This window comes from Hetaerina americana, unplaced genomic scaffold (genome assembly GCF_022747635.1).
Source record: "Hetaerina americana unplaced genomic scaffold, ioHetAmer1.1.p SCAF_16, whole genome shotgun sequence".
NCBI lineage: Eukaryota > Metazoa > Arthropoda > Insecta > Odonata > Calopterygidae > Hetaerina > Hetaerina americana.
This window is the reverse complement of record NW_027286719.1, coordinates 352501-372083: the sequence shown is the minus strand read 5'-3', so window position 1 is coordinate 372083 and position 19583 is coordinate 352501. Positions and strand designations below refer to the sequence as shown.

At 39.3% G+C, this 19583-nt stretch overlaps 1 protein-coding gene across 4 annotated transcripts in view; it reads right to left on the bottom strand.

Annotated features, from left to right (window-relative positions):
• CaMKI (Calcium/calmodulin-dependent protein kinase I) overlaps positions 1-19583 on the bottom strand; it is a 212586-nt gene that overhangs the window by 40026 nt on the left and 152977 nt on the right. For all 4 annotated transcript variants that reach the window (XM_071584000.1, XM_071584001.1, XM_071584002.1 and 1 more), the window contains 3 exons: positions 19244-19318; positions 5920-6058; positions 5179-5302 (listed from right to left, as the gene is read on the bottom strand). In XM_071584000.1, coding sequence (XP_071440101.1) covers positions 5179-5302; positions 5920-6058; positions 19244-19318 — 338 coding nt within the window. The remainder of the gene's footprint in view (positions 1-5178; positions 5303-5919; positions 6059-19243; positions 19319-19583) is intronic.

The following is a 19583-nucleotide window of genomic DNA, read 5'->3' as shown; positions in this document are numbered from 1 at the left end:
GCGACACCACCGCCGAACAGACGACTCGTCCATTACATTGTCTCCATACACCTCCTTTAATTGGCGATGAATATCACATGGGCGAACGTTTCTTGCATTGAGGAATTTAATCACTGCCCTCACTTCACAACTGGCGGCGTTCTCAATTTTTTTAAACATTGTAAACAATCACAGAAACAACACAGGCAATGCTAGCGTCACGCAACTTGGCTCAGAGAAGACAGACAAGCCACTGAAGCTATCTGACCTCGTCCAGCGGCTACTCGCGTCGTCAGCACTTCATGCGGCACGAACGGGTACTACTTTCCGGATGACCCTCGTAAATTTCAAGAAAATGGATAGGCAGGCTCAGAAATTTATATGGGTGATGGAATATTAAAGATAGGAGAGAGAAGTCATCCAGATGATGTAGATACATGCATCAATGGTGGTGTAGTAATGCATGGTAATAAGAACAAGATGCAGCACTCACCAAATACTTGCATTACGAGAACTTCACTGCAAGTAATGATTGGTGTTGGCATTTTAGAATGAAGTAAAACATTTGTGATTAAAATGTGTCATGAGTGCTGAAAGTGATGCTGATGAGCCATTTAAGGAAAAGTTGCAAGCTCTGATGAATGAATATGATTTGCAATAATCTCATATCTACAATGCAGATGGATTGGGCTTGTTCTGAGAGCTTGGACAGAAAATATGCAAGCTTCACAGAGTGAATCCAGGCTTCCCTGAAGAAAAATAATAAAAGAAAATGTGCATATACTTCAGTGCGCTAATGCTGGTCATAGCAACAAGTTGAAGAGTGCTGCCATGGGATATCGGCAAACTTGAAGTCTGAGGAGTATAATGAATGACCTACCTCTCAATACCTTAAAAGAATTTGGCTGGTGCATGCCTTCAGAGAATCCTTTAAACTGGAGTTATCACAATGGACTGGTTCCATAATCATTTCATTCCCTAAGTTCTGAAAAACCACATTGATGTTCTGGGAATTCCAGAGGAAGAAAGAAAAGTGTAGTTAATTTTGGACAATATCCCACCTTGACAGTAAAGCATTATGCTGTAGGGTTGGTAAGATTTTGTGCTTTACCATGTCACTAAATAATACCTTTGGTATTTCAGCAGATGGATTGATGTTCGCAAGATGTTGTATAGGTGACAGTTTTACCATAAATTCTATAACTAAAGACAAGAAATATTTCCAAATCATTCAACTCCATTAAAATGATACACCACAAGAATGCAAATACACAAATTCAATGAAATCTTGGGAAGGGGGCTTAATTGAGGAGGGAGGGTTCACATTTGGGGAGAAGGTTGTGGTGGTTTTATCATTGGCTAGGAGAGGAAAACGATCTTTGCAAACAGCTTCGTGGGATTGAAAATCATGAAAGTGAGTGGTATGCACATTAGGATTCCTTCGGCGGCTGTTGAGAGGATTGGTTATATAGGAGTGTTTACAGAATTAATTTTGTTTTGAAGGGATTCTGGGTAATCATGGAAGAGGAGAGAGATATGCAGATGGGAAAGAAAAGTTTTGAGAGCATCAGGGTTGTTACAAAAGCAATGACCTAAGATGGATAGGGGAGGATGGGAAGGAATATTTAGAATATAAAGAGCAGCATCTGTTGAAAACTAAGTATTTTTCTGAGTTAATAGGGTTCACATGGGCAAAAATATTGATTTTGCCATCAGATAGGGTGATACTGAAACCTAGGTATGTGATTTACGAAGCATACAGTGGAAATGAACAAGACAAAAGAGGTGGCATTTAGGAAGGAAATAAATTATTAGAGGGGGTTGGTATCATTTTTTCAGTGGAGGAAATTGTCACCAAAATACCCAAGCCATTTAAGGTGTTTCTCATTATTATGACTATTTACTTCTCGGAGGATGGGGCAAAGGAACATCTGGCTCTGCTTTCCACGGCAAAACCTTCGAGCTGGAAGTAGTGACTACCATTGGAGTTTTGGGCAAATATTAAATTAGTGAGATTAAAAAGCAAGTCAATATTAGGGACATCCAGTGGCACTTCCTAAGGAACTGCTCGGAGAGAGAAGGGGAATAAGTATGAGAGATGGATATGCAAAGTGATGTTGAATCACTTGTGACCATTATGATATTGGAATCTTTAGGGAGACAGATACAAAAGTAAGTTGGCAAAGAAAAAAAGGCCTTTAACAAAGAAAAGTAGGGAATGGACAAAGGGTTCAAGGTAAATATCCCCTAAGGGTAGGAGAGACTAGGATTATTGCAGTTCTCTGTGTTTTGGGGAGAATGTACAATTGTGGTCCACAAGGGTGAAGTAGAGAGAGAAATTCATGATAGATGATCCTTCTGATGAGTCTTTCTTTCAAAGGAAGGTGAGGGTGTTCTCAAAGATTGTGTTCATCATAGCCAAAATTTGTCCTCAAGAATTGTCCTCATCATAGCCAAAAATGGCAATGGCTAACCTACTCCCCAAATGTCCTTTATTTACTTTCAGGCATCATGCAAACTTTGGTAACACTCATAATATCGCCACAAGATTCCTCAGACAAGTTCCACTAACTCCAAGATCCCACTAGTAATCTTCCAATATGCAAAACCAGTCCCATTTGGAACAATCGCACCACACCCCAAAACGAACACTTAATTTTCTAGAATCCAATCCAGCCACATCCTGCACCTTTAGTAATGTAGTATATTAATCCCTAAATGCAAACTCTGCCATACCTTTCATATTGATCATCACACCACTCTTCTGAATATGCTCATCATCAATAGCCAGAGAGCCTCCTGCATTCCCTCTCTCCTGGTTCCTAACATGCTGCCCTTCACAATGTTAACTTTTAATAACTGCTATTTTATTTCCACCCTGTCACCTCTCCACATCATTGCCATTCCACTTCAACTAACAACATTTGAAGAAGCACGTATTTGACTACCACAAGCATGTTTTTACTTGGGATTAAAAATATAACATCAAAATATTCCCTCCCTCACCACATCCCCACCCATGACCAATTCCCTCAACTGCCTTCCTCTCCCAACATTCATTCCCCCCTGGCCCCTACCTACTTTCCTTTCCCTCCTATCACAACGCTTGCCCTCCACTCTTGTCCTACACCCCCCCTCTTCATTCCTACTTTAAATTTTGAAAGAAAGTCGCTGAGCTCCCACTGAAAATTTCAAGCTATTTTAGGTCTACTTTGATACCACATTACTTACATGCACACTATAGTATGCATTATAGTCATATACACCTCTATGTCACGTGGCGCACAAAACTATGATAGTGTGACTGCCTTTTGCACCTTGTTTCCCATCAGCCACCTTATCCTATTCCAAATTATGAACTAGTTGTTTTCAGATATTTTTATCGTTATGCATATAGAAATGTTAGTATGAATCTTTGTCTAAAATGATTGGTAAACTAAGCTATTTATGTAAAGTTGAATTTCCTGAATCATTTCCCATAAGCTACCTTTGTTGATACCAAATTAGTACGTAGTTTTTCAAGATAAGGTTTTTTTGGGGAATCTGAATATTCTAAAACCAAGTTGATTGAACCTATGGTTTGTAATAAGGGCAAAACTGTACAACACTTTGACCTAATAATGATTATTGCCATCTTTATCACTCTGCAGTGGATATTATGATCTTATGCTAAATTTTAGGTTGTGGAAACAAGGTAACATAGTATGCTAAATAGTAGTTCTGAAACCAATGCTTTATATTTTGATCTTGATTTGGTGTCAACGACTGATGGAATCAACAACCAAATAAATCAAACAACCCATCATTGGTTAATAAAATAGTGAATCATCTAAATTAATGATTGGTGAGCTACAAGATTCCTTATTGGAACTAATTCTGTTTAATGTGCAAGTAAATGGTGGGTTCTGCGCGATGAAAGCAAGTAGAATCATTTTATATTCTGGTGAAACTGTATTGATTACATCATAAACTGATTTATAGCTGTCAATGAAAGAATGCAAAAGGATTCTAAATCAATAATGGCATAGACTCATGATAACATATTCATAATAAATTAAACTAGAACTACAATAATGCATATGACATCTTAACGTCACTCGTGGAAAAATTTACCAATAAAATTTCATTCCCTTGAAAGCTTACGAAAATCAATGCATTATTGAAATTAACTCTTAAAAAAGTTTCCCAACATACATAATTAGGTCTGAAAACTGATGAGAAATTGAAATTTATTTCACATATTGCAATAATATATAAAACTTTAAGTCTATTACATGCTAATTTATTATGTGAAGGATTAATTACCAATATTTATAAAGAAAAATTTTATGTTTTGTCATGGTTGAAAGTTTGTTATCTGATGAAAGATAAAAATACCCTGCATTACATTATTTTAGGTAAATTTTTAAGGGAAAATCATATTACTTTGTTATATACCTAAACCATGGATCAATTTGACATTGAAACATTTGAAACAAATTTTGACATTGTGGTACATGCAAATAGATTTCTCTCAAATGAATGAGCACATAATGTAATAAGTACCATGGCACCACCTGACAAGTCCTTTTACAGGCTTAGTGAGAACAGTGGGCATATTTTCTTTTCTTGCGCATGGTGAAATATTATAAAATTATGTTCTTGAAAAACAAAACACAGGATATCTGAGAGGCTAATGGATTGTTTTCCGCTACGAACCGAAGGGTCTTCTAGGGCTGACAAAGAGATGACACACCAAGCTAAGGTGGGATTTTTTTGGAGATTGTGTCGGAAATTTGGAGATCGGAAAACTAATGTATATTTGGAAAGCATCAAGGAAAAGAAACTTTCCTTACCCAATTGAATGTGAAATGCCATATGCCAGAGGGTTTAGCACGGGGTGAGCTCTTCACTTACTTATTAACCCAGCCTTTGAACTACTTGATTAATAAGGGAGGGTTATTTTTATTCCAAATGCCTAATATATGTATAATAATAATGGTCCAAGTCAAAAAGATAAAATAAAATCTTATGACAAAGATTCACTTCAAAATTAGCCGACCAAGCACTCATCTTAGATGTGTTGAATGAACTTAAACTGCCTCATATATACCATTTGATCATTCAGCAGCATAATGCTCCACTTCTCCTTCATATAAACGTAAATTTCAGTCTAAAGGAAGTTTATATTACATCTGGAAGTTTACAATGAGCACTCACCAACATATCCAGGTGTTCCACAAGCAGTGGCCATTACTCCTGAATCTTCCATTTTGGACAGTCCAAAATCACTTATCATAATTTTACTATCTTCATCTGGACTATAGTATAAAAGATTTTCAGGCTGAAAAGTAAACCAATTTTTAAATAAATTTCTTTTCTTTGGTAACGAAACAAATTTCTCCTCAAATGTGGGACACCTAATGATTGATAACTTGTTTAATTGATATTATATTAAATATCTCGAAAGGCTCCTATGGATACTGGATTTAAAAAAATATTAACATTGGTAGGGAGATAGTTAATTTACAAAAACTCTTCCTCAGCAAAATATTAGATAGAAGCAAAACAATATAAATATTACACCCATATTGTTGCATAACCAAGAATAATTAATTAGAAAACAATTACAAATATGAAGGCATGATATACACTGCAAGGCAATTGACCAACTTGGTGCAACTTTAAGTAAATAAAAAGTTTGAAAGGTAAACCTCGTTTATGCTTGTTTTATTTCGATCATAAAAACAAGTGATACTTGGTCAAAGACTTCTGCATTTTATTTCATCATACGATTGAACAATGAAGCTTTCTGATGAAGCTGAGTGATATGTTTTTCTCTTTATGCTGCTCTGTGAGCAAAAACTGAATGTAACATAATTTAGCAAATAATTAAAGCTCATGGGAGGAAAAAAATTATTAATGATTAAATAATCACTTGCTTATCAACTCAAGAATTACTTTTAGATCACGATGCACAACGCCCTGCTCATGCATGTAGTCAACAGCCTCCAAAACTTGGCGGATGAGGTCTGATGCATCCTTTTCCGTGTAAGAACCTTTTTCAACAATGCGGTCAAACAGCTCCCCACCAGTAACTCTGTGGATGCAAACCAAAGCTGACATTAGACATTATATTACACGAGTCCAAATTTTTTGGAGTTTGTAAAATATTAAAATAGTTTAAATTTCATGTTACAAGTGAAACAGAGGTATACAATTAGGAGCATTATTATTATAAAATACCTTTTACATAATAGCCAATATAGAAGATGAAATAATAATCACAAAGTCCATTTTTAAAAGACAAAAAAACATGAGCACATACCCTTAGCTATGAGTGCTAACAAAACAAAAATAATGGACATCAAAATTCATTAAATGATGGAATGGCTTAAGATTTTTGTGAAAAAGTATGGATCATTAGAATTAACAGAATTGAATTCATTTGAACTTCATTATTCTTTTGATGGCTTTATGCATCTGAGGTAAGAAATGGTTTCAGTCAAGAAAATGGGTACTATAGATCCTATTTCAACAGATACTCACCTCCTCCACAAATTTGGGTACAACACTTTGAAGAGCACAACCAATTAGAGTGTGTAAGACAATTTAACTCACTCATCAGATACCAAAACCATAGGCAGATTCACAATGGTATTTTGGATGATAGAAATTTGTGGTGCTGGGGTGAGTTTACACAGACATATACACACACTGGTAGGGAAGCAGGAATAACTTCTTCCAGGACTAACTTATTGTATTTAAACACAACTTAGTTTTGAGATTTTTTTAAATGTTCAGACCATGGTCTAAAAATTGAAAAATAAATTTACAAATATTCTTAGAACTTGTTGGAGTTCGAATTGGGCCTCCAATGCACTCTTGTAAACAGAAAAACACATCATCCTTCAAACATTTCTCAAAACCGTAAAAACCATCAAAAGAGCAAGAGATGTACTTGAATGGAATGCTAAGTTATAAAATGCTTATTAGCTCATACACATAAAACAGAGTATTATGAGAAAAACATACTTCACTCATCAGCAGGGTTTTCAATCACCAAAAATTGACAGGAGTCTATAAAACAGATATAATCTCCACTTTTCAATTTTAGAATATCTGCCTAACACATCTTTGGTTTTTAAATGTATGTCTTAAAGGCTGTAAAGTTAGGTGAAGTGATGGATACAGGTCTCTCATGACTCTCCAGATGAAAGCATCATGGCAGGCATTATTTCCCAGTGACCTTAATGCATCTTCTCTGCTGTAAGCAACTGTGTAAGCCAACCATTCACTCATAAGTTGGGACATTTAATTGATTATTTTTGCTGTGGTTAATGATGTGATGCCATGTATAGTATCTGCCAGTGAGTGAGGGTTCGCAGCTTAATGCTCCATATTGTCTTCTCTTCACAGAGAACATCAAGACATTATCGGCATTTCCTTTTCTCAACTTCGCTGGTAAATTTTACCACCATTTTGACATTGATCAACCCTTGATGAGTTCCTTCCAGTTTTTATTTCTCAGCGGGCCAGATGAAAAAGGTGCCATCCATGCATTGCAGTCTCCACTGCAGAGCTGAAGGTGAATGGTGCTTGCTCTTCCAAGTATTTCACAAAAATGTTGATAATGGAATATTAGAGTGGAGAACTCATAGGTGCACCCATCTAACACAAGAGGCACACCTAAAGGAAGTCAAGGAACTCCCTCCTTACAAGTGGAGTATGGCAGCCCGATCAAACTCGCCATTTGTTTTAGCCCAGTCTAGCTATTTTCATGATGCACAGTCCATGAATGGTTGTGCATACAATTAAGATAAATTGCACATGTTATCAATGTGTGAACTTAAGAAAAGAGAACTGCATGAGAAATGCATGTGATGTGAATGATCAGTATATTGACTGGCGAGATGCCAGGGTTGAAGGAGATGGGTGCCTCTCAGACTTCGGTGCAGTTCAAAGCGCACTGCCAGTCAATCCTGCAACACTAAATTCAACCTGCCTCAGGAAAGTGATTGTGCAAAGACTCAGGACTCAGTAACCATTTCCTTGGTTCTTTCCCTCTAGGGAACCTTTCTTGCTGATAAGATCAACTGGCAGGGTTACTCATTTTTTGGCAAAAGACTCCTTCCCATCATGGAGAACTGCCACAAAAATTGCAAGCTGCTCCTGCCTCCTAAAGAGGCACTTTGGCAGCACCAACTTTGCCCCTCATTACTTCTGCCTCATTGCTTGACTGATTTACAGTGCTCCCTGCCTCCAATTCCAAGTGCCATGCAGGAGACAAAACATAAGTGCAAGAGGGAATGTGGGCATCATATAAACTTCCTTCCCTCCTTGTTACTGGCATAGGTGATGCAATGTCTTACTGAGTCATCTGGAACATTGTGATGACCCAGATATTTAAAATCTTCTATGAATAATACTCTGCTAGAGCCTAAGTCTGGAAGGCCTAGGGAGATTTCACCACCCTGTACACAGCTCTCTCTAGGCATTGTACTCAAGCCTGTACATGAGATGCTGATGAGAAGCCTCTTCAAATACAAAGTTTCCAATGTGTGCTACTGGCCACCCTTGCTATGGGTGGGTTGCTACTGGTTGCAGAATGGGGGTAGGGGAATCAATGATGATATCGCCATCAAGTGAATGACAGACTTTGTATTTCTCTTTGCACCATTTGTGATGACTGTTTAGCAAACAATGACAACAACAGGCAAATGAGAAAGAAATGCACTATATGAGTTAGATGTGGTAAGAATGAATGAGAGTTGAATTACCAAACAAATGGATGGGAGATGGGTGAACTGTTTGGGAGTGATTCCGAGAGAGAGAGGGAGGAAGGGATAGACTAAGAGTGTCATGAATGAATTTAGCAGGAGAGTCAACAGGTGAGAGATATTTTAAGTCTCAGAAATAAAGTAATATCAAAGAGCATACATTTAAAAAAAGGTGAAAGAAATTGCAAGATAAGAACATTCTGTAAAATGTTAGTTATTAAGGAAGATGGTAGGAAATAGAAGGATTACTTAATAATGCAAAAACTGCATGTCTTCCTCATTTCAAGAGCATGACTAACGCCCTGAAAAACCGCCACCTTGAAGTTTCTCCCTTGCCCCAGTAGTATTTTTAAAGATACTCCATATCAACTTATCCAGTTCATATCACCAAGGTCTCCACCACTGTAATAGCTTCCTGGCAAAGAGATAACCTACATTCAGCCACCTTGTCAACATTTCCCCCTCCAATAATAAATTCCAAATAAACACAATAATCCTTAGGTACTCTAATTGTGTCCAAAATCTCACCCTGAGGTCTACCTACTTCCATCAATTTGAAATTGGAACAGCATTCATCAAGTCACTATGCTCACATGAATTGTTCTTTCCACCCCTCCTTTTCCTCCAAAAGATCTTCTAGACAACCCATCAGCATTGTTTTTTATTGAGCCCCTATGGTGCTGCATTATAAATATACACATTTTTAGGCATTCAATTGATCTGTCAACATATCCTTATGAAACTCTTATATTGTAGCAGCTATCTTATTACTGTATATTCAGCTCTCAGGAGTAACTCCAACCCATATAAATACTCATGGAAACAATTGTTTCATACAGCTAAGAGCTCTTTCTGGGAGGTGCTATGATTCCTTTCTGGTTTTGATAACATTATGCTACAATATGGATAACTTTCTCATCTCCATTGATTCGGTAGGATAATAACTTTCTCATCTCCATTGATTTGGTAGGATAATGGCCACAAAAATCCCCAAATGTGTACTCCTCTTGCTTCTGTGTCAACAATGAATAGTTTCTACACTGAGATAAGAGAATACAGACCCTGAATGCTGGCATTACAAATTGTCAAAATCAATTGGACAACGCGGTCAACATAAAAGATCTCCCTTTTTCCATACATTGGTCTTAATAATTGTTAATGTTGGGAAACAATTCTTATGAAGCAGCAGTATGTGCGTAATGCTAGAAAAGATCCTACTTAATCCTTATCTGAAGGAATTAGACAAATATTTACCGTTTTCAGATTTTCATACTCCATTGGGTTGATTTATTTTTATTTATAGGGTCAACATCACATGCTCAAAAAATTAACTTAGTTCCAGAGCAATCAGAACTTTCCCAAACTCTGCTTGAGGTTTGCCTCCGAAAGACATTCAAATACCTCCTTTAGTCATTCCAGGATAAATTTCTTATCAATTACAATTAAGTTGCCCAGGTAAACCAAATATGTCTTCCATGTCAAGCTCCTAATTACATGATTCATTAACTGCTTAAATTTTGCCAATGGACTACACAGATAGAAAGTTATTACCTTAAAAAACCAAAGTTTGCTTCCAGCAGAAAAGGCTGTCACAATCTTTCGGTTTGACTTCCACCTACCATTAACCACTTTTCAAGTATAGGATAAAGAATCAGGCTTCTCCAAAAAAGGTTTTCAGAGTATCATTGATGCGCAGAAGTGGATACAATCTTTCTCTGTCACCTCATTAAATTTCCAATGGTCCATGCAAAAACATGTGATTCCATCCTTTTTTCTAACCAACACAGGCAGGGAAACCAATGGGCTAACAGAGGATTCTATTACTCAATTCTGTGCATAGAATCTATCTGTATATTTCCCTTCTCTTTCTTGCTTACTTATCGGCACATGCTTAGGGGGTTATTGAGTTGATCTCACGTCTCTGGTGTTAATATGGTTCTTGATTGCTCCTGACTTCCCAAACTCCCCTTGGCGACAAACACATCTTATGAAGTCCTGAGGTAGTCTGCCAATATTTCTCTCTCGAGCCTCGCCAATTACTGTACCGTTCTGTTAACCATCTCCGCAATTGTGGTGACATCTACTCCAGTAAAATCTCTGACCCTGCTCTCTTATTTTATTGCAAAATTAATAGCAAACCAAGGGGACTGACAGACCAAATGACCATGCCACTTTTCAGTTGGGTATTTACTGTGATAAGGTTGGCCACTATACTGTGACAAGTTCACCCAGTAAATGTTTAATAAGAGTCCTGAAAACCATGATATCACCAGGATTATGTGTTTGTTGCACCTGGGTTAATTGCCGCAATTGTTGTAACCTCTTCCTAATCTCATGTGTACTATATTTTTGGCATTCACTGTCACCTGGATATCACGAGCAGTTAGAATACTATCACTATCATAATTTCCCCAAAGGAAAAAAATAATCAAACATTCCCATATCTAATCACATTTCTGCTCCCTTTCTACTCACTTGGATTTCATTAAATCCAGGCCCACAACACAGTCATCAATGAAGCTTGCTACAAGAAAGTTAAGAGGTTACACTAGTGCCCTCTTATTTGTACCAACACCATTACTCTTGCCATAAATTGGGGAAATGTATCCTGTAAATTTTGCTGAGTGAAATTCTAGATTTCCAGCAACTCCTCTAGCTGAGACTGTTGCCATTGCACTTGGAAACCTACACTACTGCCTCAAAGGCATCTGGTCTCAGATGTGGGCTCAGAAGTCACCCCTCTCATCGTATATCACTCGTACCTCTCCGTTTTTCATGGATGGCTTCAGAAAGGTCCACTTCTGCAATTCCATGGTTCTTGTCTGCACTGCCTATGGAGATTCCCTTCCCTGTTGTAGAGATATCACACCGTTCCTCACCCTCTCTTTCACTCTTTATGACCTACCTGTCTATTTTCTAGATGTTTGCTTGTAGTCTGTCATCCCGGAAAAATCCTCAAAACTGCAGCTTGCAACACCCTAGAAAATACTTGAGTGGACCATTTGGCCTCTTCTACAGTAAACGCAAATCCACTACTTCTTTCTGTTTTATTTCCACTTATTTGCATTGCCTGCTAGGCATCTGAGCCCATATAAACATTCATACAGCTCTTCACAATGACCTCTTTGAGGAATTCTGGGAGGGCACCTGGGTAGGAAAGCTGAGCAAGGCCTTCAACATCTGCGAGGTGTTCCTACAGCATTTTGTTCACTGCTCTACTTGGTTTCTCATTTAAATGCGAAAAACTTGAGTCATTTCTTCATTGCCAAAATTGATTTCCAGATGCATGATAATATAATACATAGTTTTTCCTCCATAGACAATCTATTGGTTTCTGCAGTCACTTTGCTTTGCATTTTATTAATCTCCCGTGGTACCTGGCAATCAAGCACTGGTAGGAGAATTTGTCAGTGATGTGGCAACGGACAATAAATAAATTGCCGGCCATAATTTCTTGGTCATCCAACCAAGTCACGTTTCTTCCATAGCATGTCAGTTGGATTCTAGGTCAGAATCCTGAATAGATTCCCTTGCAGCTACATACCCTTAATGTCAGTAATTATTGCCTTCAAAAAGTATCCTCAAGGAGTCAATATTCCTTTTATTTTGCTCAATGATCTGATGATTATACTGCTCCTTGACATCAAAACTTCAATGAAAATATCTTAAGTGAGGTTCCTCTGAAATCCATTCTTTCATAATTTTGTTGAGGTCAGAGTTGACTGGAATCTGACCTCCCCTCTCAAATTTCCAACTCTGGTTTTGACCAAATTAGTTCCGACAGTTGGCAGCCAGTCTTCATTCTTCCCCTAGCCCCTACCCCATTTCCTTCGTTTCTAGCCCAACTGCTCTGCAGCAGAAGAAGTAACACTATGCAGTGACAACACAAATGCATAAAAAAGACTAATGTTAAACATTAGTCATATATATACATACACAGTTATTTAATCAGAGACACTGAAAGAATTAGAAATAATAATGTGAAACTCGCGGGCAGTGAACGTTTCGGAATCAGGATGCAGGCCCTTTGTCAGAATCACTAATTCTTTTAGTGTCTCTGTTTAAATATACAATTTTGATGGCTTTAAATAAGAATTGAAATATATTACACTTGAGCTTGGTTGAGTCAGAGGGTGTTCAAAGCAATTGCCTGGAATTGAGCCCAGGCCCACCAACCAGAAACCTAGCACTTCACCCACTAACAGGTCCCTTGGGCAATGACCGACAGAGGTGTGACGTCAGGGAGCGATGATTATACACTCAGCATTCACGACTTCTTCAAAAAAATATTATTTCAGACCAAGCTTTTAGCATGGCATTTTAATTTCCTGGGCTATAAGAATGCATTAATAATTTCAGACTATTATTTAGACATCTTAGATTAATTGAACAACCACCATTAAAACATGACATGGAATATGCCTTGTGACTTTAGCATTCTGGGACTATCTACAAGCACATTCACACTCTCCTCACCATCCCCAGCGTATGAGTCTGAAAGGTGAAGCTGTATTTTTGTATTTTCTCTATGTATTATACCATGGCTTTGAGAAATGTATGAGGTAATCTATCATCATTAAATAAACAATAATGGATTCCAGTTTGATTTGTAGATGTTTCTCACTTTAAATTTGTGGAATAGTTAACAGAAGGAAATTTGTCACCTACAAGGAATCAAATCCCCAGAAAACGAGATGATATTATTGCATTTTTTTTATTTTAACAGAGAAAAAATAAATAACATAATTTTGCCATTCACTTTTAATAATTTTAAAGGAAATTAAAAGTATCAATACTATGGAACAATGGAATATATTAAATCCATGGCATAGGTATTATTAGGAGCATGTGGGCAGTGACTGCATTAGAAATTCTGGTAAAGAGAGCTTTACAGCCATGCCCAATGGAATCCACAACATATTTGAGACGTCCTTCGATGGAGGAATTCCTCCTGACACATTGCATGGATGACACATGGCAACAATGAGAGGTCAGCGAGGTGGAGTACAAAATGTGGCAATTAAAGACAAGGGACTCTTACTTCTATTCGACTATGCCTGAGATATGAAAAGGCAAAAAACCTGGCAAAGTAGATCATTCACAAATTTAAGATCCCATGGAATAGAGAGCATTCAATTATATTTTTCAGTATTCCGAAAAAAGTATGACTATTCCGTAATATATAAGTATACTTAATCACCTACCCTGTACCAGTAGCAGTCTTTATATTTGTGATGCGTGTTGATACGAGATTCAGTCAAATGAAAACCATAACAATTTAATATTTTTTGTCTAGCGAATTTATTGAATGCTTAACTTTCTTAATGATACAATTTTCATCTGTAGTTCTCTTGGCGCACAATATAAGTATTACAGCGCTTCGAAACTTCACGGATACTTCTAGAAAAACCATAGCTTTAACTGATCTTGAAGCCTCAGCCGTCACAACACGGTGTGTGCCTAATCTGGTCTAGGGGAGCTTGATACGAAAATAACACTGTTTAAGAACTTGTAGTCCAGACTTCATTGCTTAAGTGAAATAGATGGATCACCATTCTGAACTTTCATTCGGCGATGAATATAAATGTTTCACGTCCCATTTCTACTGAATAAACGAACGAGAGATCGCTGTTGTTTCTCTATGGTGCATGTTGAAAGTGGAGAAGCCATTTTCACACAATTGTTGCGTTCAGGTAGCATACTGCCGTTTGCAGGCCACTCTTCATACCAGAACTATCATCGCGGACAAGGAAAATTGGCACAGGCATGATGTTTCGAAATTGTAGAATGAGTTTGTATTGATACTGATTTTTCCCCACAGCGCAATTCGATGTGAACACACCTGATCGTGAGGCACAGAACAACGCCTCGTAAAGCCCGTATCGCGCTGTCAATTTTCACGAACTACGAGCGCAGGGATAGCGACGTAGTAATTAGCTCAAATGATAATTTTAAAATTGTCATCTGACACGATTATTTTTAGGAATCGTAACGTTTACAGGACTCAATCCTTTCTGATGGTAATACTTTACGCGTATGTGTCTGGCAACGCTAGTTAAAAATATTTTATAATTTTTTAAACTATTAACAATGATACATTCCGCTTCCGACTATTACTGCTGCTCTAGCTAAAAGCGATCCCCAAATCTGCAGAATCACCATCCATCATTGTTCCGCACCGAGAAGAGACACGCAACGATTTCACACAGACTGGAAATGACACGGATATGAATCCGTGAATGACCACGCGAGTGGAAAAATGACGACTGGAAATATCATTTGCTTTATTCCCGATGAGTCAAGAGATCAGACGATCCTTGAATTTACGTGAAAAATGATACGCGATACCTGATAATGATTGGCGTGGCAATCGAAACGCGTGACATGGAATAAAACACGGTGGAATATTACAAACTCCCAGCAGTTACACTCATAAGTTGCTTCATTATGCCTTTCCTCAGAATTTGGGATGAACTACATTCCCAAATTCTGAGGAAAGGCTTAATGAAGCAACTTATGAGTGTAACTGCTGGGAGTTTGTAATATTCCACCGTGTTTTATTCCATGTCACGCGTTTCGATTGCCACGCCAATCATTATCAGGTATCGCCCAGGGCATTCCTCCACATACTCGTAATAATTGGATGAACTGGCTTCAGAAGGAGAGATAACGCGCAGGAAACCTGATATTAGTCCTTTCCATGATTTCCACGTCTTTGAAAATGACCAGTGATTAATAATGCACATTTCAGAGCACACTTGCCGGGGCCTACAACCTTGACGCGATGACGAAGAGTTGACGTGTTCTGGCCGTTGTGCCTAAGGCTGTGCGGGCGATAGCGATGGTGACTGCTTCTGGTAGGGCCCCCCATGCCACATCATGCTCTTGCGCTCGTGAAATGCAACGCCAAATTCAAGAGGATAAACAACGAATGAGGACAAGAAACTCAAGAATAGAAGGTTTCACAAGGATGACTGGGAATGAGTAGCAGAAGGAAGTAAAATAATTTTCAGATTTAGGAAAAGTGTACGGTAGAAGAAAGATATAAGCATGTCAAACGTATCGACATCGGGACATTGACATCCGCACAAGACACGCGATTAGAAGATTAAACAGGAAAAGGGAGAGGAAAGTGCGATGAAGAGAGCCAATACAAAAAGAGATGAGTGCGCTGTAAAGGGAATTGAAAGCACTGAGAGAAAGTAATCAGTAGAAAAACCGTGTGTACTATCAAAGATATTAAAGTAAAATTATTTATCAGTGCATAAAAGATTCCGGAGATGCAAATAATACATAGAATAGCTTTATATTAAGGATATTGGGCGAGGATACATTGGTATGATTAACCAATATATGGCAGGAGATAGGAGTGGACTTGGAGAAAGGCAACTAACGCACATGCCTCAGACCTCAGAGGTTCGCGGATGGCGGATGGTGGGTAGGAGCAGGCGGTGATGGGTTGTGGGCGTCAAGGATTTCCACTTTCACACGTGCTGTTTAACGCATACGCAGGGGATGCTGTTCAAAATTATGGAATCACGGCCATGATGAGATCTGGATGTCGGAACGAGAGTACGCTAGGAATGAAAAAAGATCAGATGTGTCCAAGACCTAGTTATTCAGCCGGATAAAGATTACTAAAAAAAGGTAATGACCTTCTTGGAAATAAGGAGGAGTAGTTAAAAAATAAATTTGGATGGCAGAAAATAGAGCAGGTAAACAGTTCAAGTGTCTAGGAAGTAGTTTAGACGAAAATACAAAAAATAGCAGGGACATAAAAAGAGTAATTGGCTATAATTAGGTTAAGAAGTTAATAAAAAAGGAGGGAGTTGATGATAATTGCCAAAATCAATGATTCATAGAAAGGACTAGTGAGAACTTTGACGTGGAACGTAGTTTTGTACGGCGAGAAAACTTGGTTGCTTGAGCCAGAACAAGAACAGATTGGAGGCTCTCGGAGTGTGGTGACGAAAATAATAACCTGTAAGGAAAGGAAAACAAACAAGGAAGTACTGGGCATGGCGGGGGAGGGGAGAGGTTTGTTGGGAGATATCTAAAGGATGCACGAAAGATCGATGCAGAGCGTTTTGATTGGCAATGGGACGTTAAAGATTGGGACGCATGGGAAAACGTTCGGCGAGCTAGGTAGGGAAAGGAAAAGAATGGGCATGCTGGACCAATTGAGGGGAAGTCGAAAGTAAGCGGAATTGAAGAAGGGTACAGTGCGCAGGGTGTCATGCGGTGTCGTGTTAGTTGAGGTGTCGAAATAGAGCGGTGGTTAGTATTTGTGTTCAACCCTTTAAGTTAACTCTTGGGGTAAGAGAGAATGAGCATCTTTTGCTAAGGAGAGAAATTTGATGAGGGCTCAAGGGTGCGAGAGAAAGGAACCCACATTGTCGGTTGGGTCTCTCGAATTGCCTTGCAGCTGGAAGGAACGGGTAAAACTCATTTATTTTCGAGCACTTGTTTCGAAAAAAACCGATGGACTGATTAAGGGGTGGGTGAAGTTTAAAAGGGAAGCCAAGTCAGGCCTGGATAAGCATGAAGACGGAGGTCGGGAATCGTGGCACGGAAACTGTAGAGGAAGAGAAATATGCAAATGATGAAGATTTCACAAATTGGGAGGGCAGTTTTTTCATATTCCATGCGACGAAGTTTAAAGAATCGAAGAGCTAATCTTGGGAATGTGATGGGAGTTAAGCAGGAGGTGCAGGGGCGACGACGAGGGCAGTCTATCAATGCTTGATATGAATTAATTTAGTTGAATGCGTTGATTCTGACGGAATGACATAGACCATAAAAAAAACCATAAACACAGTAATCAACCCAAAGGTCGGTTTGGTAGGTGATGGTAGAGTTAACCCAGTACTAAGCCCGACGGCGTGTGAAATTGACACATAAGGGTAGGGAGGCCAGTTCCTTTCCATGTGCTGGTTATGGTTTCCCAGGAAGTTCTGGTACCCGAAAAATCACATAGCTTGGGTGGAGCTGCAGGTGCCCAGAGTGCCATAGACCATTACCGTGCAAGTGCGAAGAGGATAGGATCAAGAGAGAGTTTCCCGGATGAGAAATTTAAACCGTGAGGGGCTAACAATGCTAAGCAAGGCGTAAGAAAATTCAGTGAGACAGGTGTACTGGGGTAGATTGTCCAAGTATTTCCCAACACAACGAAACCAGATGGACGCTGAATCGATGTCGGTGACTTTGGAAGAGATGGTAGAAGAGGCGGTATGAAGATGAGAAAGAGTGGAAGAGTAGGGAAAGGAGGGATTGGATTAACACAGGAGGTGGCGACGTAAAGCACTGGAATATGAGACAGAATTGAACTCGGGAATTCTGAGAGATGCTGCGACAAGCAACCTGAAAAAATGTTCACATAAATTAATAAAATTACATAATAATACAGGGTCCGTACAATAAGTATCGTGACTGATTCGCTGTAGCCTCAACGGAGCGGTGGATTTGGGTCCGTCAGGCGGCTCAGTAGAGGGGTCCCTCACCACTCAGGCGCACTGTAGCTCAGTCGCCTCCGGGCATGCGTTGAGAAAGGTGGGTTATTGTGACGTGTGATTGTTTGTGGTGTCGTCGCGCAAGCATGGAGCGCACCGTCTAGCAACGCTACGCTGTGAAGTTTTGCGTCAAAGTCGGGAAATCCGCGTCGGAGGCCCTTGAACTCATTAAACAAGCTTATGGGGATGATGCCTTAAGCCGCACAAGAGAGAGTTTTTGAGTGGCACAACATGTTTAAGGAAGGCCGGGAGCTCGTCGAAGACGATCACCGCGTCGGACGCCCGACAACCGCTCGAACCGATGCTCAGGTGGCCAAAATGAAAAACGTTTTGGACTCTGACAGCCGTTTAACCATCACCCTTATCAGTGAGGAGACCGGCCTTTCAGTCGGGACCGTCCACACCATTGTCACAGAGGATCTTGCGATGAGGAAAGTGTGCGCGAAGCTGGTGCCGAAAGTCTTGAGCGAGGAACGAAAACTGTCGCGGGTGGAAATTTCGCAAGAAATTTTGGACTGCGCCCAGGAAGACGATGATTTTCTCGACAACGTTATTACCTCAAAGGATAGCTCAAAAGGAGCTCAAATGATATCGGTTCGAATCCATCGAGGCGGTTCAAGCGGCGACGACAAAGGCTCTCATCAGTATTCCGGAAACCGACTTCCAGCGGGCTTTTGACGAGTGGCAGACGCGCCGAACTAAGTGTATCGATGCAGGAGGAATGTATTTTGTAGAATATTAAGTAATTGTAATGATAACTGCAATACATTTTGATTTTTGGAACCAGTCCCGATACTTATTGCATGGACCCTGTAGTTGACTTTAGGTTACAGAACAGGAAACATGGGCACTCCAATTTTCCTCGTATATTTCGTTGTCACAACAAACCTCCTTGAGCGTGGGGGTTCTACTGAGGTGATAGACGAGAGGAGAATTGAGAAGAGTGGAGCATGTGCGTGTGTGGACGTGCATGCTTGCCACCACATCTATACTCACAGTTCCATAATGAGGTAAACCTTATGCTTGTCCTCGAATGTCTCGAGCAGCTGGACGATGTTTGGATGCTTCAACCTGAAAAGTAACGACAGTTATGAGAAGGAGTTCTGAAATGCCAATGAAAATATTTAAAGCGATTAGTTCATTGATTAGTTTATACGCATATGAAAAATCATGAAAGGAAACAATGATGAGAGAGTAGAGTTTATGGCGCCCATTTTAGTTTACGCCGAGCTATCCTAGGAGCAAATTGTTATGGAAAACTCAAAATAAAGCTGTGCTCAATTAAAATAAACAAATGAGCCGAAATCCGGAGTCACACTGACTTGCAAAGTCGGGG